Raw genomic sequence first — 25,517 nt, forward strand, 5'->3', positions numbered from 1 at the left:
TATTGCTGCTAATTTTTAACACGTACACTTGGAAGATGTCATAATAGGCTGATATATGATCGAATCTTAAAAGCGCTACAGCGCAGCTGCTGCCGCGCATCTGGTGGGATGGGGATATTCATTTAAAAAATAATGCTGATTATTTTTAGCCATTCTGCCCTCCCCGAGGCTGTAGCTTTGTCTTAGAATAGTTTGGGTTGGAAGGGACCTTCAAAGGTCTTCTAGTCCAACCCCCTGTTCCTCCATCCGTGTTGTTGCTAGAGCAGGGAGGGTTTTCCTTCTCCTGGAGGAGAAACGCCTGACGTGCTTTATCTGGAGGTATCTTGGTTCTTGCCTCTCAAGTGGCTCCTTTGCCCTCGTGTGTCTGCTGAGGGACGTGTCCTGGGCTCGGCTGGTTCAGCAGATGCTCCTCCGGAGCCGTTTCCCTGCCCAGCTGCTGTGGCTGCTGCCCAGTGCTGCCCCAGGAGCTGCTGGTTTGTGTCCGCTCGGTAATCCTGGGAAACTGCCCGCAGCTGGGATTGTCCTTCCCGAGCTTTCCGTCTCCTCTGAAACATGAGCCTGGCTCAGCCTCCTCTAAATATGAGTGACCACCTGTGGCATTAGTCTCCTTTTAACATAGACAAAGCCAGGTACCTTCCCCATGATCTTCTTGAAGATGAGGAAGAAATTTTTTACAATGAAGGTAGTAAAATACTGGCCCAGGTTGGCCAAAGAGGTGGTGGATGAACCATCCCTGGAGACACCCCAGGCCAGGCTGGACGGGGCTCTGAGCAACCTGAGCTGGTGAAGATGTCCCTGCTCATGGCAGGGGTGGCACTGGGGGAGCTGGGAAGGTCCCTTCAACCCAAACTGTTCTGCCATTCTGTGACTCCATGTTCCCATTTCTCCAGAGCAGAAAGCAAGGTTCACACATGCCAGCAGTGTCACAGACCTGTGCATCCCTTCCAGCACCCAGAAAGTCTTTACCAGAGCCCTGAAGTTGCAAAAAACAAAAGCAATTGCTGACAAGGTGATCTGTAATCTGTAGCAGTTTCTTAATCTACAGGCAACCACACATACATGCGTCTTGCCCGAGTTGCAAGTTGTCCAGTGCTCCGAGTGATGCTTGTAAACAATGTGAGCCCCAAAATGATGGACTCGGGGGGTGTTAATGCTTCAGCCCTGTTAGTGCCGGGCACGTTCGCTCCCCAAATCCCAAGAGGAGGGAGCAGGACAGGAGGAGCTGGGAAATCCCATAACGTCAGGACTGAGGCACCCAGGTATCTTATAAATACTGGGGTAGCTTGTAAAATCTCTGAGCCCTGAAATGAGGGTCTCCGGTGAGTATTAAACTCAGCAGCCTTTGTATCGCTGAGCCTTGCAAGGAAAGATTCCTGGAGGTTCCAGGTTTTCTGCATTTCTCCCACAGCTCCTGACCCCAGGAAGGATGGAGAAGACAGAAAGCTTGGTGTCTGGATGCTGCCATCCTATTTTGATGCTCCGAGGTGTTCTGATACTCCAACATATTCCTGCTGCTCTTTGTCCTGCAGCCCACGTTGGCTGCTGCAGCCATGGAAGGGTTCTTCAGATTGATTTAGGCTCTGGACGAAAGAGCCTGAAACATGGTCAGATAGAAGGGCAAACTTTACACCACAAAAATGCAGCTTGAATTGCACGTGATGGCTTTAATGCTCACGCGCTTCTAGTTTTACAGGCCGATCCCTTTGATAGCAAACGCTTTAATAGACAAAGAACATATGGGAAAAATCATACCAAATCAGATGATAGGTATTGTTTAATCTGGGCAGGCAACCCCATTCCAAAGGGAATTTTCATTCCAGCAAATGCAGTCCCTGAGGTTGGGGAGAAGGTGCTTGTCCCGAGGCATCTCCTGAGGGCTCCCAGCTCTGCCCCGGGAGCTCAGACAAGTCACCTGCTCCCTGTGCTCTGCATCCTCATCTAGAAAACAGGAACTTTGCCAGGTGGGGTTTGCAGACAGGTCCTTCAGCGTGGGACACCCCGTTAGACCCGTGTGGGGGTGTACGTGGGGACGGGTCCCGCGGGGGAGATGCTCTGCAGTCGCTTAGTGAAGAAAAACCTCCAAAAGTCCCGGTGTGGCCGGTGAAAGGAGGCTTCGAGCAGGAGAGGGACTGGCATAAAATCAGCTACTGAAGCTTTTTTGGGAGGTGGAGGTGTTTTTTGAATTCAAGAAAGCAATCGAGCATCACAGCTTGGAAATCTCTGACCGTCCCGGGCAGGAGCCTGCAGGCTGCCGGGACCCGCGGGAATGTTGCTGTTCAGTTATGCTCTATTTATTAAATTTTGTGCTCCTGTGAAATAAACACTCTGGGAGTAACACATCAGCCCCCATTTGACTTTCGCCAGCTGCAGAGAAGTGGTGAGGGGAGAAGGCAGCAACTGCAGGGTCTCATGGACGGGGCTGCGATGCGGGTTTGTGCAGCGGGGTGATCCAGGAGGCTCTGCCACAGAGCGGTACGGCATCGGGGACACCTCTGTCCCCACGCTTCCCTTGGCACCCAGCCCTTCCCAGTAGTTTAAATTAGAGCTGTCCCAGTACAGCTCCAAACGCTTTAGTCTGGGCTTCCTCAGATCCCCCCTTCATTCTCAGTGGAGGGGGAAACAGGGAGATATTTGTCCTGTTTTCCAGCCAGGAGACAATCAGAAGACAGAATTACTGCCGGTTGGTACAAGTCAGCAGCAGGTGATGGGTGTGATGAACAGCTCTGCGTTAATGTGTTTTGTCAGCAGAATCGTTTCTCTATCGCTCGTCTGGGTACCCAGCAAGATTTAAATTGAGATGTCGAGATGTGATTGCAGCAGCCCTTTTAATTGGGTGCAGTTTTGTCGGTCGTCTGCGAACTCCCCTGCGTCCCGTCGGTGTGACAAAGGTGAGCGCTAATGGCAAATGTATCGAAGTCGTCCCTAATTATTTGAGCAGTAGGAAGGAACTTTGCGCTCCCCCAGGCGCAGCCCCGGGAGCCAGCAGCTGCGGGAGCGCGGTGCCCCGCTCAGTAGCAGGGTTTGTATTTTGGTAGTGAAGCAAAGCAGGTTTAAATGAGCACTGACATGACTTTGACATTTTTATATTGTGGCTTATTTTATGAACTTATCCAGCAAATGCGGCGATGCACTCTGCGAGCAGGGACCGCGACGCTGGAGGAGCAGGGTGTTACTCCTTCTCTTGTCAGCATGCCCTACATCAAGCGGGACCAAACCCCCCGAACCCGGAGGCATGGTTAGCCTCCGAATGTGTTTCACGAGACTGATGAATGCTTCTTTCTACACTGCTTTAAAATCTCCTTTTCTGTCAACTCCCAGGGCGGCCAGAAAACAGATGCGCTCGTAGCCCCGCTAATAAGCTGCGGAGCAGAAGGAGCAGCCGCTGGCCGGGGCAGGGGGATGTGGGGGAGCTGGGGTGGGAGCTGGGCTCTGTACCTAGAAATATTCTGGGCAGAAATACTCAATAGTTGCTCTCAGAAAACAGTTTTATTGTTATTGTTTCAAAGTTGGTTGTAGAGAAGTGGAGCGTGCAGCGGTGGTGGGGAGGACATATGGGGAGTGTTACAGTTCTTCTGCCTGGTGCATCGTTCAGAAATTGCGTCCAGAGGAGCCCGGGAGCTTGACAGGGATGGTGGCATCGCTGCCCACGGCCATCCTAGGGAGGGAGGGAGGGAGGGATGGATTGATGGATGGACGGAGGGATGGATGGATGGATGGAGCGCCGGGATGCAGCAGCCAGCCAGGCTGAGCACCCTCCAGCCCATTTCTCCATCCAACTATGGAAAAGGTCGAAAACTCCTCTCCCAGGGGTCCGTAAATGGGGTCCAATGCCTTTCCAGCTGCCAAAGAGCGTGGCCAGCCCCTCCTGAGCTGCTGTGATTTGTGTCTCTGCAGGTGGATCCGAGGGGAACACTTCAAGTACAAGTTCAGCCAACCTGGGGGAAAGCACGCCAGCGAGGGGAGGTGGTGGATTCGGAAGAGGATCGGGCCTTACTTCCCCCCCGTCAACCTCCAGGGCCTGAAGAAGTTTTTTGAAGACAGGAATTGGCCGTACCCCACGCAGGACTGATGGAGGGGATGAGCGAGGTCAAGAGGGACCAGCTGGGAAAGAAGGGGAGCCGTCACCCCCCTTACAAATGACGTCTTGCCTCTTTCTGTATTTTTTATCTGTATCTCTGTTTTTTCACACATTTCTTCCCATATCACATATTATACAGAAGGTTCCCAGTCAACCTATCCACCTGCTGTTGTGATCTGGTTTTTTTCATCTTTCTGTTTCTTTCTGTTCATCCTTGTCGCCACAGCCTTGCCTGATGATTGATCCCTTTTGCCAGGCTGCTCTGTTTGGAAATCATCAGCTCTAGAATTTGGGGGAAAAGGTGAACAAATACTGTAATTAGGGTAGGTGTTGGTGTTGCTCTCCCCAACCTGTTGCATTGTTTGATGGTTGCTGGGGCTGGGCAGTGTCCTCCGGCCGGAGGAAACACTCTGGGACCTCAGCTTGAATTTCCCCTGTCCCTCCTGTTTGCTTTGGAGTTTCCCCTCATCTCGGTCTATGTTTAAAATCACCCCAAATTGTCCCAACACTTGAGTTTTCCTCAGTGAGCCCAAATCACAGTGATGGGAGGGAAGCGAGAGCAAGAACGTGGACGGCGTCTGAAACAGCCAGCGTCTGGCCAGGGTAGTTTATAATAATCGATGGCTTGTTGGCACGTTCTGCTGCACACGTTTCTTCTTGCAGGGGGAAAAAAAAACGATCAAAGCAACCTGTGTAACACATAAAACCCCGTTGTGTCGGGCCTGCCTGCAGAAAGCCGCAGGTTTGCTGAGAAACCCGAAATAGCTCCTTGCCGGAGCTGCCGTGTGGGCTCGGTGACTCAGCCCCGAGGACAAGCGCAGCCTGTGTGTCCCATGTCCCCAGCGCTGCTGATGCTCGCGGGTCACCCGGAGTCGCTCAGTCTGCCGCCAGCCCCACCGCCCTCAAACACGGCTTGTTTGCATGGGCCCGGGCCCGGCGGCGCAGACACGTGGGGCTGCGCTTTCCTGTTTGCTTAACCTGGGATTTTTATAACTGGTGCTTTTTGTCAGCGGGGCTGAAACCCGCCTGTTTGGGGAGCTGGCTGTGGTTGGTGCTGGTGTTGTCTGGGCGCTGGTGTTCGGGAGGAGCCGAGCATCCCGCGGGCACCGTCCGGCACCACCAAGCAGGAGAGGGCAGGGAGAGGGGCAGAACGGGCTTTGCCAGACTTTTCCCCTGGGGGTTTTGCAGTGATGTTCACCTTGGCCCTCCCAGTGAGGAATTCCAGTGGTTGGAAAGCTCACAATGAGGCTTTCACCCTTCTCGAGCTAATTCATCCCAAGCCACATGCAAGACGAAAAGCGTTGCTGTGTGCTGGGCTCGGGGCTGGGGACAGAGCTGTCCCCCTCGGGGGCCACCAACCTGCTGGGGACCGATGGCACCGTGGGAGGGAGAGGCGGTGGCCACATCTCTGTCCCTGTCCCCAGGGTTCGTCCAGCTGAACCCATCCCCTCTCATGTAGGAATGTACCAGAATGTGGTTTTGAAAGAAAAAGGGGTGCAAACTGGGAAAAGCAAACCAGCGGGTAACTCTGTCCCCAGCACGGGGCAGCGTCGGTGTGGGCACAGAAATGCCATTTCACACATTTCTTCCCTCTTTTTGACCACCTGTACTGAATGGGCACCACTGAGAGGGTATTTATGGAAAGGCTTTAAAGCAAACAGCCCTTGCATAACCAGAGGGAGCTTTGCTCATTTTTTTTTCTTTTCTAAAAGTGTTGAAAAGGGCAAACAGCCGCAGCCCTGGGAGGGCAGCCCAGCCACGGTGCCACCCCCCGGTGCCTGCTCTGACGTGGCTCCCAGGGACACGCCAGCTCCCCTGGGGCTGAGGCGACAGGTGATAAATAAGGTGAGTCGTGGGTGTCACGGCACTTAGGTGTTTGAGGGACGTCCTGTCCCGGTGAGCTGGTGCTGTGGGAGCACAGCTCTCTAGTCCCTTCCCTGGTGCATTCCAGGGTACGTTTGCACAGGGTTGGTTTGCAGTTGCCTTTCCTGCCCAGTTGCTCCATGTCTGGTGGGGTGGAGGGCGCAGGGGGACCCTCCCGTGTCCTCCCCTGGAGCTGGGAAGGTGGGAGACTTGGTGGGACTGGGGGTGCCCAGGGCTGTGTAGTGACGGTGACCGTGCCGGAGGTGCAGAGCCCACCGCTCAGAGCTGCAGATCTGAGCACTCTTGGCCAGGGACCGGGAAACTCCTATATGTTACCCAGTCTTTTTCAAACCAAGACAAATAGTTTAATTGTGTGGCTTGGAGCAACATATAGGGTGCTCCAAATTGTAAATAACATTTATGGCTCGATTGTGTTTTCCTAAATATTTGGAAGCCAGTGTTCTTCTGCAAACAATGGAAGAACATTTTGTTCCGATTACCGTGTGGAGGGACGAGGGCAAACACCGTGATCCTGCATCCCGCTCCCATTATCATCCTGCCAAGGGGCTGGAGACACTGGAGGCCACATTGTGTCTCTCGAGGTCCAGTGTTGGTCACGGGTTGGGGTTTGTGTCTTGACAGCCGGGGAAGATAACAGTGCAGCTTCAAGCCGAGCATCTCTGTGAGCTCGGTTGCTGCCTGCACTTACTTCATTGCCAGACACTGTTAGAAGCATTATATTTATATTTTCTTTTCCCATGGCTGAAATTGAGCCCTGGAGCCGGATGCACAGAGCAAGGCCAGACCCGTCCCACGGCCCACGACCCCATCTCACCTCTCGCGGGACCTCAGGTGGGATTTTCTCGCAGGTGAGTTGGCCGCGAGCAGCACCCGCTGTCCGTGTGTACAGAACCTCCCAAAAAGGCAATTTGCACCTTCCCAGCGCCCAGGATGGCCACGGTCATGCAACGAAATTCCGTGGAGGATCCCACCTCTGCTGGGGTCCTGCCTGGGGGTCCTCCTGGCAAAGCCGGGGGGTTGGAAGTCGCTGTTAAAAGCGATTCTGTCCTCAGTCGCACGCTCTGCTCCCCATCCCTCTCCGTGGGTGCTGGGGAGCCGGCAGCTTCACTAATGGTGTGGGGGGCCAAGGGTGCCCCCCTGCATGGGTGATCAGTGACAGGTGATGGGTGGTGGACATCCCCCAGCATCCCTCACGGGCTGGTCACCAGCAGCAAATGGTGCTGGCCTCCCCCATCCCCAACTTAATTAATTTCTTTTGGTTTCCAACCTCTGGGTCAGGGATAATGGAACCCAGACCGGCATTGCCATTCCTGTTTGCTGTGCTTTGTGCTTGTTAAGCTTTTTTTTTTCTTTTCTTTTTGTTTCTTTTTTTTTTCAAATCAAAAATTCTCGCTCCGCTCTGCAGTACTGGCTGGAAGATAATACCCATTCAAAGGCAGTGAGGAAGGTGCATGCAGAGGATTAAATTAGAAACGTTTCCCTGGGACAAAATTTTGAAAAAAATAAAAGAAACAATTATTTAGAGGGGGTGAGGAAATCAGAACCACATTGTGTTATCTGTTGACTGGAAGTTTTCTGGGAGAGGGTTGGTTTTTTTTTGGATGCTGAGCTATGCACTGAAAGTAAAACTTTGTGGCGTTCCCAAGTCTGTGTGCCATAAATCTATTTGAAAGAGAACTCTGTCCGAGGTCTGCTCCTGCCAGGCTCCTCTTCCTCACTTGTCTTTGAAGAGGGGACGGGGACACCCACCAAGTGCCCGCAGAGGATCAGGGTCCCGACACGAGCTCCAGCGCCTGTCGGGTGTGGGGTTTGGGTCCATCAATCAAAAATGGGCTGATCACCCCCCTGACAACTCTCTTCTTTTGGCTGTTTTTTCGCAGCTCATCCCCTGATGCAGAGCCTGATCTAATCCCGCTCCCTCCTGCTGTGTGAGCACCAAGCCCACCCCGGTGCCACCTGCGCCAAGAAGGGAAGGACGTGTCCAAGCTGCTCACCCCACTGCAGTCCTGGGCAGCTCATACGTACCAGCAGATGGAGTTTAGCTCGTCCCTCGTACCCAGCGAGTGGCTAAATTGATCTGTTTTTGCACAATCTGGGAAGGCCCAGCAGTGTGGCTTTCAGGGCGTGCTGCAAGGGACGATGCGCATGTCGAGGGAAAGGCTGGATCAGCCATCCAGGCGTTCCCAGAGGGGCTGGTGGCTTCAGCTGCTTTATTACCCTGCCCTCCATGTGAGGCTTGGGCTCAAACTTCTTTGAAAATGAATTTGCAAGGGCTTTCAAGATCAACCACCTGCCTCCAGGCCCTCCAGGAGAGCTGTCTTCTGGTGGGAAGATGGAAATGGGTGCCGTATATTGATGTGCAACACATTTACCCTCCCACACGAATTTTAGATGTAGCTGGAAAATCTTTAATGATGGATTTATTCAGGCTGGACATGAGGAAGAAATTTTTGACACTGGGGGTGGTGAGAGTCTGTCCCATGTTGCCCAGAGAGGTGGTGGATGAACCATCCCTGAGACATCCCAGGCCAGGCTGGACGGGGCTCTGAGCAACCTGAGCTGGTGCAGATGTCCTTGCTCGTGGCAGGGGTGGCACTGGGTAGCTGGGAAGGTCCTTCAACCCAAACTGTTCTGTGATTTGATGATTCTATGATTATATTTTTTGAAGTTCTGTTTTCCCATCGGGGTTTATTTCTGCTGCAGGAACACAGAGAGGTTCCCAGCTCCATCATTATCACTCATGCTGGCCACTGGGCCCCGGGAGGACAGCTGCCCCTCACCAAACCCCTCAAACTGACAGCCTTCCTTTAAAAAAAACCCTCTAGAGTTGGTGTAGAAACCAAAAGATTTAGGGTGACTGATGTTTTGGGAACATGGGGCCTGTGGTGGGGTCATGGTGAGGAGAACATGAGGTTGTCCCTGTACGAGGTCCTTGTGCACTCCTGCTGTCATTGTACAGCGCACCCACCCTGAGATTTCATAATTCCCAGATCATTTCTAAATTGTAGTTATTTGTTTTAAAGTAGCCAACCTTCAGTCTGGGAGTTCCTGCAGAAAATGCATGTATTTGTATACCCTGCTCCCAGCTGCTTTTAGAAGCTGGCTTTACTTTAACACATATTAAAGGAAAGAGCTTTTTTCCTTCCCAGTAGATTAAGTTTGGCTAAACAATTCAGTGTGAACTGCTGGGCAAGAGGCAGAAACCTGTAGGCTAAATTACCCAGCTGCTATAAGTTTAGACCAGCATGGGATGAATTTCAGGATCGTATATTAGTTTTCATTTAATCTGATTATTCTGCGCTGGAGTTCCTGGAGGCTCTTCAGGTTATTGTCAGTCAAAAGAATCTTTAAAAGCTTCCATTTGCACTCAACTTTTCCCATTAGGAGTCTATTTTCATTATGGATCGATTTTTATTTTAATGAAAAAATGATTCTCCCAACTTCTTGCTTTTTATTTTACCGCAGCCAGGATTAAAACTGAAGCCACAATGGGGTCGTGCCACTCAAAATACCATTTTCCTTTTTTGCTGAGGCCATTGTCTTGGTTGAAGGAGCTTGGGCAGACGGTGAGGAGGCAGACAATGGGGAAAAACAGCTTCTCTGCTCCCAACGATGCTCCTGGTACCTCCTCATCCTCACACCCCTCCCTCCCTCCCTGGGAAAATGCTTTAAGTGGTTTGAATCCTGGGGGGATTTCTTGCTCCGAAGTCTGGAAGACTAATGTAGGACTAACTGGTCTTAAAAGTCCCGTGCTGGGTGGCTCCGAGTCGCGCTGTCAATGCATGGGCTGGTTTTATCTGCCCCCTCCTCTCGGTTCCAGTTTGGGGAGCTGGGAAGGCAGCAAACCCCCAACTTTGCGATGGTGGGACCATCCTTGTTGGGTCTGTCCTTTGGGCAGGAGTGGCAGGTTTGGTGGTTCGGGTGTCCCAGCACTGAGCTGAAGGCACCTCCTGGGGCATCCATCCCTCCCCAGCGCTGCCGGTGGGATGGCAAAGGGCCGAGAACCCGTGTGGTAGGGAAAAAACAATAGAGAGACATCCAGAAATAAACCCCAACCCTGTTTTCTGTATTTATGCAGGATTTTGCATTGGATATGCCAACCTGAACCTTCTGGAGTCCACATCCCATCCGTGCTGCTCCGGTGGGCAATCCCAGTGCTGACCCATTGGGGGAACAGGACCGTGCCAGCCACCTCTGTGGGGACATCCATCTCCTGGTACCTTGTCACTGCCTAAAATGATTGTTTTTTCAGGTTTTGGACGCAGGCAGGTGGGGAGGAGGGGACTGAACTGCAACACCAAATTGTCCCTGTGTGGGTTGTGCCCCAGCTGTGACACTAGCACCACCCAGGTCCCCCCCAATGGCATCAGAGTTTTCCATCCTCCTTGAGCTCCTTCTTCCCCCATCAAGCCATCAGGCAGGACAAGCCCCCACCTTTAATTTTCCACAGTCAGTGGGATTTTGCCATTCCCTTCACATCACCAAAACACCAAGTTTTCCCCCGTTTCCCCTGGCACAGGCTGGGATTTGCTTCCTCCGCGGTAGCAGCTCCGGATAAGTTTGCACATTGCTGAGCTTTTCCCTGTTGCTGGGACAATTATACTAAAATCACAGCACCTGCAAGCAGTTAGTTAGAATAATAAATTAGTGATAGATTATCAAATAAGTGTTGGCTTCAGATGAGGTCATCCTAGCACCGTGTCGTGGGTCTCGGAGGGTTTGCCGACTGCTTTCCTGCCGCTGATGGGCTAAATAGCTCTTGTATCAGTCAATAAAAAACTTGTAGAGATTAAAGAATCAATTAGGCATTAGCCAAAGGGGCAAAAGCGTAACCCAAACATGCTGATAAAATCCAGTAGGTGATTATGGGAACGGTTCTTGTTTCATTTTACTTTTGAAAGGAATAATTGCTCATTACAGAGCATGGAGCGACCTGGACTGGATACTTTTCCAGCCTTGGAGAGGAGGAAATTCTAGCGTTGAGCTGACAGGCACGGAGGCACACTGTGCTTTAGGGCTGAATGGGCATTTTTTTGGATCGTTACTTTAAGAAGTATCGTTTTGTCCCTGCAGTATTGGCCAGGGGAGCTTGGTGGGTTATTTGGTGCAACCTCAGTATGTTCAGGATACAGAGAGATGCTCACAGGGGAGGCAAGAGGGATGGGACCAGAACTCGGTGCCTGCATCTTTTGGAGCCCCAGGGCTCTGCTGCTTATCACATAAACTTTGATTAACCAAGTAAAATCTGATCAGCTGAAAAAGCATCTAGGGATGTCTATATTGTAGGTTTTTTCCAATATTTACCATATGGCCTTCCATCTTTCAGGCACACACACCTGCAGTGCCAGCCCGGCCAGGAATTGGGCTGTGCAATGTCATATTCTGCTAATTCGTGTGAACATTTATTAAGTGTTAGTCTGGTGCAAAGCCTTAACCTTGTTTTGGGCCAAAAATAGGGAATACCTGCCAAGGGGTAGCTCCTTGGGAAGGAGCGACCTGAGCATCCCAAGCGGCTCCTGTGGATGGGCTGGGGATGAGCAGGAGGATGGGTTGTTCTGGTTCAGTCCTGGTGTTTCTGCAGGATGGGGCATTCACCAGATGATTTTCTAGGGAGGAAAGTTCAAATGAACTATCGCTTTTTTCCCCCCTTCTTGTATTAGGATGCTTGGTTTTACAAGGGAAAAAAAGCACGGATTGCATTGTTTCAAGTCGTTCCTGTTTGGAGCTATTTCTGATGGGGGGAACATGATGCTTTCGAGCAGATTTTTAAGTCATTTCCACCCCACAAGAAGCATTGGCCGCTCAGTGCTCCCAACAAGAGCAAACATTCCTTTTGCGAGGGAGCAGCTCCCCGGGAAGGGCTGCTCCACCAGCACGCTCAGTCCCTTTACTGCTTAAGGAGATTTACAAGCAAAAAAAAGCAAAAATCAAGCAATCCTGCAAGCGCTCTGGGCATGGGGTTATTTGGAGGTGACACGAGGACATGGTGCCACGAGGACTGCAGCCCCCGGCGTCCCCTTTGCTGGAGCACACGGAGCCAATTCAACCCAGCCAAGCTCCCAGCTGCCTGCCCTGGATGCTTATGTATCCTTCACAAAGCATTATTTTTATGGCATATATATATAAAGCACATGCACAGTGTACATCACCGCTGGGCTGGCGGCACCTCAGCCCATGCCAGCCAGGCCAGGAACAATCAGTTTATTGCTCTGTGCCATCATCCCACAGCTCCCTGTGTACAGGTCTGGGTGGGTGAGATGGGAATCTGGTTTTGGTTTGTTTTCTTTATTTATTTTTTCCCTTTTTGCAGGTCACATAGCACCAGGCCATGCCATGGTTGTAGGCAAGTTGCGGTGCGTGAGTTTGCTTGAGCAATGTCAGAGAGTTTGGAGAGTTGGAGAGATGTGCCGTGGCTAAGGCATCGCTTGCCCTCTTGTTTTCCACGTGCACAAAATAAAGGAACAAAAAATAGAAGCCCAAGGGCTAGCTGCCCAGCTGCAGTAAAAACTCTTGCAAAAGCTAATTTTGCCCAGCTAACAATGAACGGCTGCAGTGTCAGGAGGGGAAGAAACACTCCCGGCTGGTGCAGGAGGAGTTGTGTTTCAAGTGCAGGGAAAAAAGAGCCCGATCCTCGCTCGGGGGCTACGTGCTGCTAATCCCCTGTTTATTCTCCGTCTAGCCCAGCCGCCTACGCTCTGCTAAGCTTTTGTTCATTAACAAGGTCCAGGGTAAGGAGATACCTCTGCGGCAGCTGTGCCGGCGCGTGGTCCCGGCAGCGACGGTGTCGGCAGCGCCGCATCCTCCTCCGGCGCTCGGCACGGCGCAAACTCCATCCTCCCAGAGCAGCTCTGGATTCGTGGGGTTTGAGCCTTTCGGGATTATTTCAGCTGAGGCCCATGGTGCGTTCCTGCTGCTCGTCAACTCGGATCAAGGTTTTATGCTTCTAAGACAGCAGTAGAAAATAGGAGGAATGTAGCAAATAGTGCGGCATGAGCAGCCCCGGGTGCTGCCCTAGGGCTGGTACTTTTAATTAGGAAATTCATCTTTGTCTCCTGGGCTGAGTTCAAGGGCCAGCTGCTGCCCTGAACTGCTGAGAAGTGGGAAAGTGGGATCTCCGCACCCCAGGTTATAGATCTGGTTTTGATCCCAATGAAGTGTTGAAAGAGGCAAATCCCTTGTATATAAAATAATAATTAGTAGTAATTTATCATTAATTATTAATAATAATGCAAGTGCTGAGATACTAAGGCAGATAAATACACTTTGGAAACAAGAGGCCTGTAGAATTGTTCTGATCTCCTGGAGTAAAGTGACTTTTATACAGACTAAGAAATGTTTTGCAGAACTTTAAACAAATTCAAAGGTGACTGAATTCCTATGACTTCAGGCTCTGAGATGATTGTGTTTGTCCCTAAACCGAGGGAAGATGCCGCCTGCACCTACAACAGTTGTAGCACCCACATACATACACGGGTTGTAGCCACCACATCCCTGCCGGGCAGCGCAGCAGGAGCTGAGCTTTGCCCCTTGAGTGGGACCTGGAGGCCAAGAACCAACACTGGCAAACTCAGAAATTGAGTCAGAAGACAAGAATGAGGAGTTGGGCTTCTCCCTGTCTCCAGAAAGACCTTCAGCTCCTTTCGGAATGGCCACACTGTGCGGACAACCCTTGCTCCGAGACCCTCTGCCAACTGAGCGCTTACCCAGCGGAGCCGGAGCAGCCGTGGTTGGCTTGGTCGTCTCCTTGAGACATCCCAACACCCCTTCCCGCTCACTCCTTTTCTCTAATTAATTACGTTTTCTGTCCCTTTGTGGCGCGGAGGAGCGCGCAGCTGTGGGCTCGGAGCTGCCATCTGCAGTGCCCGCCCGGGAAAAAAACCTCATCGCAGCTGCCTGTGCCTGGTACCAGCGGTACCCAGGGAGGTCATTCATCACCGGGAGCCCAGGCGAGGAAGCTTGGCAGGGAGGAGGAGGATGGTAACCACAGGAGGCAAATCTTAAAAATACTCTGCCACAGCGGGTGTTGTATCCGCAGCCTCAGAGCTTGTTTCCTCCTGCTGTTACAGAAGGGCAGGATGCGGCCGTCATGTCCCGCGTGGGATGTAGCCCAGTGTGCCTCCATCAAGCTGCTCCTGCCTGTCAGTGGGAAGAATGAGCCATGTTCCGGGGCCAGCTCGGGGAGCCCTTCCCCAGAAGCACAGCAAGGGGCTACGAGTGCTTAAATCAGCAATGCAGCACATTGGGTTGTGTTGGGTGGTTGTGGAGGGTGGTTTGCTTGGTGACCTCAAGGTCGTCCTTCCTTACAATCTCTCCCTGCTCTGTAGACCCATCTGTGCTAACAGCAAAGGGCAGGAGGAGCAAAATGTGTGAGCTGAGCCCTACGGGTACTTATGGGTGACACCTCCACTGCCTCTGGTTATGGGCAGTGCTGCTGAAGGCTCTGACCCGTTGTCTCCTGCAGCAGCTGAAGGTCCCACCGGGGCCACCACAGCAGCGTGGATGGCCCCAGAGCGAGGACACAGCTATGGGCTGAGGTCCCTGGGCTAGGGAGCTCATGTTTTCCACCCTCAACCTGGCGCACCTCCCCAGCCGTCACTTGCTCTGGCAGGGGGAGCCAGCAGCCACCCACGGGTGATGTCCACAGCAGCTCTGACCTTGCCTCTGGTCTCTCTTCTTGGCCCGCAGTTCATCGGAGAGGAGAGTGGGAATCAAGAGCTGCACGAGGAACAGGGGGTGACCCCAAAAGCCCACCTGCAGGTCCCTGGACACGGGTGACACCACCAGAGCCATCAGTGGAGACATCTTTGCTCCTGCAAGACAGGATGCAGTCACCGTCCCAGCAAAAAGAGGTGAGAGCCAGGGGACCGCGGGGACCAAGGACGGGGTGGCTGCATGGAGCAACGTGACTCGGTCCAATGATGCCTTTCCAACTGGTTTTCTCTCTGTGGGATGCCCCGTCTTTCCTGTTTACTTGTTATTCTGGAAATAGAACAATAAATAATTTATCGCTGATCAGTTGGCGTGCATCCGACCTGTCAGTTAAGTTGATTTTAACTGGCCAAGTGTCAGGGCAAAAGGCCAGGAGCGCTGTGCTAGGGAACAGTCCCCACCACAATTATAAGATTAACACCTTGTTTAGTGGTCAGACACTGTCAAGTGGTAAAAGATTGCTCCGGTTCGTCTCTATAGAGCATCGCTCACAAATTACCTTATTAAGCAGGATCTTGCTCGCGGTCGCTCCCTGCACCTGTGGCCTCAGATATTTCCATTCATGGTGGAGAGGAGGCCAACACTCCACGGGGCTGCGCAGCTGCGGGAGCATTATTCCCTCTTACCATATTTGCATATCAATGAGCCCCTGATTAATATTTAAAGAGCCAGCTGTCCGAGCCACCTATGAAAGAAAAAAAGCTCTGTGAGGTTTTTATATATTTTTTTAAGGGATAACACTTACTGCCCTTTATCAAGTATGCTTCATTTTTACCCCCCCTTATTCTTTTATTTAAGAAAAAAAAAATGCCAGGGGAAAAAAAAATATGAAACGCCATTAACGAGTTATCAGTGAATGAGTTGTGCTGCTCTCAATGCTCCTCAGTCCTTTTGTGCCGTAGTTGCAGCTGCATCGAGCAGGTTTTTCGGGGCAGGAGCCGACGGGCGCCCATGGGAACTGTATCTCCGGGCAGCTCAGCGTGAGCATGAGGCCGGGAACCGGGCCGGGCAGGGGCTGCCTGTCCTGCACGGGATGTATTTCCATGGCCTCGGCTCCCCCGGGCTCCTGTCATGGAGCCGTGGCTGGTGCCGATGTCCCTGCCGTCCCTGGGGGGGGAACGGATGCAGCCGCGTTGAGGATGAGGATGCTGATGGTGACCCGTTGATTAACGCGGAGGAGCGAGACAGAAATAAATGGCTCGAGCGGGCTAATCAATTGAAATGCCATCAAAAAACTAAGAATTGATATTTTCCGTGCTTCCCCAGCACTATTAATTGCCAGGCGGGTTTGTTCCAGGCTTAAAAAGCTGTCATTTTAATAGACTACTCTCTTGCCATTTTTTTTTTTCCTTGAGCATTTGTCAATAATCCTCCAACAGCGGCAGCTTTGTTATTCCAACTAATTGGAGTCAAGTAGGGCTGCAAGAAAAGATTGTTCACGACTGAGCCCTGGGAAAAAATGCAAAAGGATTTTAATTTTCAATAAAATATGCAGATAAGTAGAAATTAACAGTGGGGAAGGAGGTCTGGAGCCTGCGTGAATAATGGTGCCGCTCAGACGATGGTGGCTCAAGTGACTTAATGAGGATTCAGGCAACTTGTTGGTGATGCTGGTGACTCTGCAGGGCCATGGGTGCGCAGACAAGCCCCCCGCACCTGCACTTTTTAGGATTTTAATAGGTATTTCTTGTGTGCGTGGAGGTGAGCGAGCTGTGTATCTGGCCGGCTGTGCCTGGCGGCAGCTGGTGGGGAGGTATTTCAGGTCACACTTTGTTATTTTCTTACACAAATGAGGGAAATTTGGGCATCCCCTCACAGTGGCGATGGGATCGCTGTGGGATGCTGCAGTTCTCGTGAGGCCACATAGGGACATGGCCCCTCTCTGTCCCAGCCCCATGGTGACCACTGGCCCCTCTGGCTGTGGATTTTGGCCACACAAGTGTTTCTCCACATTCCCCTGCCCCTTGCTGCGTTTCGACCTGGCTCATGGCAGGTGGTCGCGTCTGCTGGTGCAGCCTCCAGAGAGGAACGAGACACTTGGGAGCAGAAATAAGTCTTCCCAGCTTCAGCAGAGATGTGGCCGGCTGGATGGATTCTCCCAAAAGGCCTGTCCTGTCCTGCTGCTGCATGCCTGGGGACCGGGGACAGTGGCACTGAAGGATGTTCTTTGCAAATGGGTTTGCAGATGTGATGGGATATTCCCTAGCGAGGGGCTGTGTCATGCCTCCCGCAGCACAGCCCTTCCCGTGGGGGTGGGAAGGGCCGTCCCTGTCCCTGGCTGCATCGGCAGGGGACTGGGTGCTGGAGGGTGACCAGGTGCTGACACAGGGCAAACAACCCATGTGCTGCTTGCAGGGTCTCGGTGCCACCAGCACCATGCAGAACAGGTCAGTTCCACATTTCCCAACAAGCCAGAGCACTTTTTGGGAGGATTTAGCACGGCAGCCATGCCCCATCCCACTGCTGTGTGCCTTCCCGCTGGGCACAGAGGGGATGCTGGGCACAAAGAGGTTTCCTGAGGGCAGAATGGGGCTGGCTGAGGTGTTGGGGACCCACCGCCCCCCCGTCCCCCACCAGAGTGAGCAGCCCCTTGGGGACAGGGGCAGCTGAGCTGTCACCTGTTGGAGCTCAGACATGGCAGCTGCGGCCAGCACCACCCGGCGGCTTTGAACCTGCTGGATTAGTCAGAGGAGGGTGGCACATACGCACTTGTGCTCCGCATGCCAACGCCTTCCTCTTCTTCATTCTTCTCCTCCTCTTCTTCCTCCTCTAGCCTCCCTCTGGGTGATGGTCAAAGCATCTTCAGCATTTAGGACACCAGGTTCAGATCTGCTGAGCTTTATCCTTCTTATCCAAAACAGGTAAAATCATAGGAAATTCCAGGGGGGGAAAACAATACAAATCATTTTTTAACTTTGGGAGAGCCAGAATCTGCATGTGGACACAGCCCAGTGCCCAACTACCTGGGTTTTTTTCCACTCCATCTTTTCCCATCATGTTCCCTGCTTCCCAGGAGAGGAGCTGGGGTGGTGGGACTTCATCAGCAGGTGGGTGACAGCCCTGGCTCTGCCGTTGTCCCCTTGGCAGTGTGGGCTCCTCGTTGTTGCCTCCTATCTTGTGTGGCCGCTGCATCTCCAGTTTGGGTGTGTTATGTCCCAGTCTGTCTGTGTCAGGTCCCAGTTTGGGTACGTGCTGCTCTGTGCTGCTCTCCCTTTCGTGGTGACACTGGAACGTGACTCGTGGTGAGCAGCTGTGACACATGCGGGTGGCTCCGGTCCAAGCTGTCCCCACACCAAGCTCGGTCCCGTGGCAGGACCAGGACCAAGGTTTGGCCTTGGTCCCCAAGGCTGCATTTCTCCAAGGGCAGGATTTGCCCTCTGCTATTAAAAGGAGATTGGTTTTGGTTTGAGTCTGTTGGCTTTTTTTTTTTTTTAAAGCATTCTTCCCAGTACTGTAATTTTAAAATTACCCAGTTTCACTATCTGTTCCCCACGCTCATGCTTTTGGTCTATTTAAGAGCAAGAGTGTAACATTAAGGTGATTTATAACAATCTCTGGAGTGGAAGGGCAGAGACTTGGGTATTTTTTCCTTTTCCTCAGGTGAAAGAAAACCTCAAATGTTAACTCACGAGACATTACAACAACTGCTCCGTCAATCCTTGATTTATGAGCTCAAATTTATGAGTTAAAAATTATTATTCCACTCGCATATATTTTTTCCCCTGGCCGTTTTAGTGCTTGTGAAAGGTGAGGAGTTTGACAGCTCCTGGAAACAAAAGCCTTTAATATCTCCCTGAGCGAGGCTCTCCCAGGCAAGAAGAGAGATGCCAAGAGGGGCTTTTCCTCCCTGCTGCAGATATTAGTCACTCCAGGCTGGTCTTAACCAAACAGAGCAGGAAGTTTGCTTGAGATAAACCAGGACTAATTAGCAAAGTCCATTCTTGGTCCTTGCAGAGTCCCCTTGGTGGCTGGATCAGCGCGGGGCTGGAGGGTGAGGCTGGGTGTGCGGGATGCCCATCACCTCCCCAACATTTTCAGACCTCTCCCAAATCTTTTTGGACACCTCCAGACCTGTTGGCGGGGGCACGAGGGGGTTTGGGCTGTGCTGTCACACGGTGATGGCCGGTCGCCCTCCTCCAAGGTTGCTTTGGGATTATTTTTAGTCCCTTTGGTGAAGTGCCTCCTCCCTCCTCCATCCCTGAGTGACACCAACGTTTTGGGCCTAAACTAAACTGGCAGCAGTCTTTAAAATATAACATGCGTGAAATACCAGGGAGCAAAAAAATATCCTCTTTAAAGCATATGTCACGCAGTGGCTTAGAGAGCTGGGGGATTAAAACCTTAGTGGAGCTTGGGAAATAATGCCAGAGCCCCTGCTGCACTTCATTAAAGTACATTTTTGACGCAGCTTGCCATATTCAACAACAATTTAGCTGACCAAAAACTGAATCGAAAGGGACAGGCAACTGTGTAGCATTTTGTTGTGTTTTCATTTTCAGCATTTTTTCATGTCAGTTTGCCATCTGCTGCCCCGGTGGCTGTGCTGTGCCAGGGGCAAGGCTGAGCCTCTCAAAAAGTGCTGGAGGGTTTGTGTCTATGTCCCCAAAAAATCAGATGGAGTTGGGGTTGGGGAGGTGCTCCCATGGGGTGCACTGGATGCTGAGGCTCAGCACCATGCCCACCTCCCCATCAGCTTCTCCACTCAACCCACAGCCACAAACACCACTCATGAGTCCTAAAATCATAGAATCATAGAATCATTTTTGGTTGGAAATGACCTTTAAGATCACTGAGTCCAACTGTTCCCCCACCCCTGGCACTACCCCATGTCCCTGAGAACTTCATCTCCGTGTCTGTTCAAACCCTCCAGGGATGGTGACTCCACCACTGCCCTGGGCAGCCTGTTCCAATGCCCAACAGCCCTTTGGGGAAGAAATTGTTCCCAAGATCCAACCTCAACCTCCCCTGGCGCAACTTGAGGCCGTTTCCTGGCGCTTGTTCCTGGGGAGCAGAGCCCGACCCCCCTGGCTCCAAGCTCCTTTCAGGCAGTTCAGAGATCAGAAAGTCTCCTCTCAGCTCCTGTTCTCCAGCTGAACCCCCCAGGTCCCTCAGCCGCTCCCATCACACTTGTGCTCCAGCCCCTTCCCCAGCTCCGTTCCCTTCTCTCAGCTCGCTCCAGCACCTCAAGGGCTTTCTTGGTGTGAGGGGCCCAAAACTGACCGTAGGATTTGAGGTTGGGCTTCCCAAGTGCCCAGTACAGTGGGACAGTCGCATCCCTCATCCTACTGGCCACGCTGTTCTTGATGCACATCAGGATGCTGTTGGCCTTTTTGGCCACCTGGGCACACTCTGGCTCATGTTCGACCAGCTGTCCTTACATTCTCCTCCATTTCCACACCCCATTCATCCCACAGACCTCTCTTGCCAGGCGAGCTGGGGAGCAGGAAGAGTTACAGGTCATGTGAAGACATGAGTGATGCTCCTGAGGTCAAGGGAGAGCAGGAATGGTCCCAGAGGAGCCAAGCAGCCAGGTCCAAATATGGATCCACCATGTGCATCTTCTCCAAGAGCAGCCGGCCAGTGTTCCCACAGCGTGTGTCACGGTTCCCTGAATAACCAAGGCGCTCATACAAACAAAACAAAGAAACCCTCCGTCTCTCCGGAGACAAGTCACAAACAGAGAGCCAGGCCAGGCCCACGGATGGAGCTGGATGCAGTGAATCACTCAACCAGCTGTAGTTTAAGCAATTTGGGTCAAACATGCACCCTGGCGTCACGCCACCGACCCGTCTTGGGTTTCACTTGTTGTACCTTGGCTCGGGGTTTGCCTGGCAGTTGCTTTTGGTTAACGGTAAAGTCTTCGGGGTTGAAGGTGGGTACCTGCTTATGCAGAGGTACCGCTGGAATGTGCTGTGTTGCTTTTATTCCTATTTATGATTATGTCGGTTTTATTCTTGGCTAATTTTTACTGTAGCTGAACACAAAGGACAGCAAGAATAGTATTAGCAGAGAGCTTTACTGAGCTATTAACATTCCCCTTGGGCGCAGAGTGAACTTAGACACTCAACAAGTGTATAAACGGGTCCATAAAACGTGCCCGGGGTATCCCAGCAGTGCAGACTGTCCCACTGCCATGTGCAAGCGAGGGCCTGGAGCCCTGGGCTTGGTGCAGCTTCGGCTTAGCAAGGCTGGGCCCAGGGGACCTTTCTCCGGGATTACATCAATAGCATGAGGATGCTGAGTGTATTGTCTGGGAATCTAGAAGACGAGGTGTTGCGTGGTGTTGGTTTTTTTTTTGCTTTGAGATTATGTATATGATAAAATATGTTCTTCTGACTCTGGGGCTGCCTGCAAAAAGGGACATGGCTTGATTTTCTGTACCTGGAAGGTGACAGCTCTGTCACCACTGTGAGGATGCTGTGAGCCAGGGCGGCTTTATCCACGTTGTCCGTATCTCGTTGGAGCTGCTCACACTGTTTGGGGTGATGCTTTAAGCAGCTGTGGGATGTGGCTTTGGATGGCACTAAAACCTGGCATCTCCATTTACCCCCAAATAGTGAGCAAGGTGGGAGAAGGAACAGAGGGGGTATCGCTGGGAGCCCCCCAAGGCTGGGGGTGCGAGCAGGAGCCCTGGGGGAACGGGTGAGCGCTGCGGGGGGAGCAGAGCAGGACTTTGATTAGCTCTGCACTGAGTCCTGTGTGCAGCACAGGAGCAAAAATGGGGAGGAGAGAGTAGGACAGGGACTCTCCCTTTGGGAACAAGCTGCTTTGCACAAGTGTTTGCTAGTGGGTGGAGAGGCGAAAGAGGCAAAGAGGGTGCAGTTCCTAAACTGGTGGCTAGCTGGAAAACGGAGGTTTGCCCCCGGGCAGCAGGGGATTAGCCATGGAAGGGGGTAAAACGTCCGGGTTTCCTTCGGTCAGGATCACAGGGACATAGTTGAGTGCCGGCCAATGCATCGCGCAGGCCAGCGCTCCGCAGACAGATTCCACCTCCCGAAACAACCACATCACATCGGGCTTGGCAGTCCCGCTCCATCTGGCAGCCCCTTCCTAAACAGGCTCAAAACTGAGCTCACGGGGAGCCAGAATTACCTCTCGTCCCAGGAGGGGACAGCAGGAGGGCAGCAGGACCCACATCACGTTTGATATTGACTTTGGGTCTGTCCCGCAGGTGCAACACCACCGGGAGCACCCAAATGAGTGGGAGGAGGGGGATGGAGCTGAGCATCACCCTCACCCTTGGGTGCAGAGTTTGAGGAGACCCCAGTCGTGACCCTTAATGCTCCTTCACAAGCTTTTCTGGATGGAAGAGAGAAACCAGGTCCCCATTCCCAACCCAGCCTTGCACCCGCCATGCCCACCCAGGGCTTCTGGCTGGGATGCTGGGAGGGACTGGTCTGTCCGACCAGCATTGCTGAACAGCTGAACCCAAGTTTGAAGCTTCTTTAAAAGCCCCCCCAAACTTGCTCCGATTCAACATTTCAGCAAGAAACTGAAATTTTAATATGGGGGAAAAAAACAGAATTAAAATGTCAGTGGAGATCTGTAGTACTAATAAATCATTCAGATCCTCCATCCTCCTAAAGTACAGAGGAGGTTGGAGTTGCTCCAAAACTGCAGTTTTAACCAAAAGAAGCTAAAACAAACAAACAAACCAACCAAAAAACCACTTGGCTGTGTTTTTCATCGTCCCCTTCCCCCTCCTTTTGATCGTCTCTGTCTTGTACAGCCCTGGTATAGGCAGATAACTGAGGATTTCACCCATCTTTTCAAAGTAGCGTGGAGGAAGAAAGCAGCCTTTGTAAAGGGCTTTCTGAAGTTCTCTGTTCTGGGAAGGTTGGAAATAGCACAAACACATCCTTTCTCACTATATTGTGTTGCTTCCAGCTCTAAGCTGCACCACGACCCAGATGTTTAGATGCTGATGCTGAAAAAGAAAAATAAGAGCCATGGCGAGAAAGCCAAGGAGAGCAGGGATGCTCTGTGAAATCTGCTTCTAGAAACCTGAACTTTGGGTACAATGTCTTTCTTTTCAAAACGGGAAAGAGAATTAGAGAAGGAGACTCAGACATTGTGAATTAATATCTTAGTTCAATAGGTATAGTGATGCCTACCAGTCCAACTGCACATCTCTTTATGGGCAACCATACAGTTTAGCTTTAAGACAATATACATGTTTAGCCTTGAACGTATTCAGAGTTTGGTACTATTACACATTTTTTCTGCCTTTTGATCGGATTCTCTGTTTTTCACCACATTGCTCCCAAGTTTTCCCAACCTTGGGACAATTATTGGTTTGACTTCACCGGTCTGCTTTTGAAATTATCTTTATTCAGAAAGAGGAGGGACCTCCTTAGGCGGATGTGTGGAATAACTCTGTTATTACCTAATTGATTGGACAAGGAAAGTGTGTAATTCTTTTTTATTGTCCGTATCCTCTAATTATCGCGTCTCAGCAAGAACGTCTGCGAATATCTGCTCTGCAGTCCCTCTCTAATTGTTCCACCTCAGCAAGAATTTCTCCAAGTGTCCAAGGTGCTAATCCATCCCTTCCCAAGAGATCTTGTGTGCGGGTTTTCAGATTGAGCCAAGCAAGGTCCACGCTGATGTGGGAAGGGGGTGACCCCCTATACGTCCCTGCTGTGCTGGCGTTGGTGTCTGTCCAGCTGCCAGGATGTGTGTCCAGCTGCCAGGATGTGTGTCCAGCTGCCGGGACATGTGTCCAGCTGGATTTGGTGCTGGAGAGAGGGGCTGGGACTGGACTGGGAGCACCCAGACGTCGATGGGACAGGGGAGGCTGCAGCATCACTGTCCCCTGCTCTGGATGTTGGGGGGTTCAGGGCATCATCCCCCACCCGTCCTAAACCTGCTGCTGCCAGAGCAAGGTTGTCCTGGCCAAACCCTGGAGCAGGAGCTGTTTGCTGAGCTCGTCTCTGCTCTGGCAAGCGGAGGAGTCAGACAAACTGCTCCGGCGATGACTTGTAGGAGCCCAAGCCCTGGCTCTCACCCACACCTGGCTACGGGTTCATCCCGGCAGCCAGAGCTGCCGAGAGGAGAGACGACATTTCTGTCCTTCTCTGAGAGATTAGGGCAGAGACCGGGATGCTTTAAACACAAAGCCTGGAGCCTGCAAAGGTTGTGCTGCTGGAGTGACAAAGCTGCGATGGCAGGTGGCCCTGGAGCAACAACCCAGATGGTGGAGCTGGGTGGGAGGACGAGGAGCTGGGCTCTGTGCAGACCCAGGGAATATGTCACACAAAGGTCCCCGGTTGTCCCATGTGGGATGACTTGCCCGGGGACCTTGCACATCCCTGCCCTGTGGTCAGCCCGCGGCTCAGAGCCTGTGCCTGCTGGTTATTGCTTTGTGGATGGGTTGTGGGTCAGTGGTTGCAGGGAAAATCCCGCTGCCCGGCTCCACGTCCAGCAGCTGGACGGGTGCAGGGTGAGAGGTTTGCCTGTGCCAGGGGACAGCCCCAGCATCGCCCTGGGATTGCACGGGGATGAGCTGTGCTTGTGTCTGCTGCAGGTCCCTTGCTGTCACACTGTCCCCAAGCACCCTCCTTGCATGTCACCAAACGCTCGCATGGTTTCTCCCCCATCCCCACTCCCACCCTCCCTTTTCCCCGCTCATGCCTAATTCCATTTCCTTTTCCCAAAACACAGCTCCCCATAGCTTGACCATTAACAAATCGAGTTGGCCGGAGGCCTCGCTGACCATTTGCATCCCCAGCCTGCTGCCACCGCTGCCCGCCAGCCGGGTCCGGGCAGCCGTGCCGGCGCTGCCAGCATCCCGCTTCGGCACGGCGCCCAGAGCCGCCAAACTGCCGCGGCACCCATGCCAGTGCGGGGAGAAAGGGCCGAGGGAGCCGCACACAAAGAGGGGTTTATAGCCCAGCCGGGCACCTGACATGGGGAGGAGGGAGGGCTGAGACGTGCTTAGCCCTGATAATCCCCAGTTTGAGTTTAATATATTATTTTTTTTTTTTTTAATCAAAAGCACAGCAACAGCTGGGGCTGAGGCTTTCCAGGAGATGAACTCATGAACAACTGTTCAAAATAACTTTATTCGTACTGCTATTAGATCAGTCCACTGGGGAGCAACCAATTATTTTTGATTACTCAAGGCAGATAAGGCTGAGGTAGAGCCGAAAACCCTGTGCTGTGGGGGATCAAGGGCACCTTGTGGCTTGGGCATGTTGACTGTTTTTTGGGAGGTCACAGGCCCCAGCACCCATGGGAGCCCCAAGCACTCAGGGGAGCCCCCTCCCCAGATCCAAGGGGTCGCACTGGGAGCAGATGGTGGGCTGGGGGTTTTGCAGGTGGCACAGTGCAGGTGTGCTGGCATGAATATTTTGCAGGCAGACGTGCTGTTTCTGCCTAAAACCCAATTAACAGCGATGCTGCCGCTCGCCCGCCCCGCTCCCATCCTGCAGACCAGACTTAAAGCGTTTTCAGTCAGCTGAGGCCAATACCGGACATTTTTGCTTTCCAGGATGACATCAAGCAAACCTGAGAGTTGGATCCATTAGCCAGCGGGATCATCTCCCAAGGGACAGAAAGGTGGAAGCTGAACCACTACAAACTGGGCTGCAGGGAACAGCCTGCACTGGCCAGCAGACAGACTGCATGATCTAATAGGTCTTTTCCATTTCTCGCTCCTGTGATTCAAGAAATCTTGTCACTGGGGATTTTGTTAAAAATAGCCTGGATGAAACAGAAGATGGTGGATGTATGGATCAGTCCTGCCTTGGCTGGGAGGCAGATTGGGATAACAGGACTTTTCCATGATTAATCGAGACAAAAAAGAAGAAAAGAAAAATTGATAAACACAACAGTAATTCCATCC

General features: G+C 52.2%; 1 protein-coding gene across 1 annotated transcript in view; it reads left to right on the forward strand.

Annotated features, from left to right (window-relative positions):
* The window catches only part of LMF1 (lipase maturation factor 1), a gene marked incomplete at its 5' end in the record, with an annotated part of 179,673 nt that extends 175,441 nt beyond the window's left edge, over positions 1 to 4,232 (forward strand). Inside the window, one exon of the mRNA XM_082064404.1 lies at positions 3,895 to 4,232. Coding sequence (XP_081920530.1) covers positions 3,895 to 4,069 — 175 coding nt within the window. The 3' untranslated portion in view covers positions 4,070 to 4,232. The remainder of the gene's footprint in view (positions 1 to 3,894) is intronic.
* Between the last annotated feature and the right edge of the window lie 21,285 nt (positions 4,233 to 25,517).

The sequence above is a fragment of the Streptopelia decaocto genome (genome assembly GCF_964273445.1).
Source record: "Streptopelia decaocto genome assembly, chromosome: 13".
NCBI lineage: Eukaryota > Metazoa > Chordata > Aves > Columbiformes > Columbidae > Streptopelia > Streptopelia decaocto.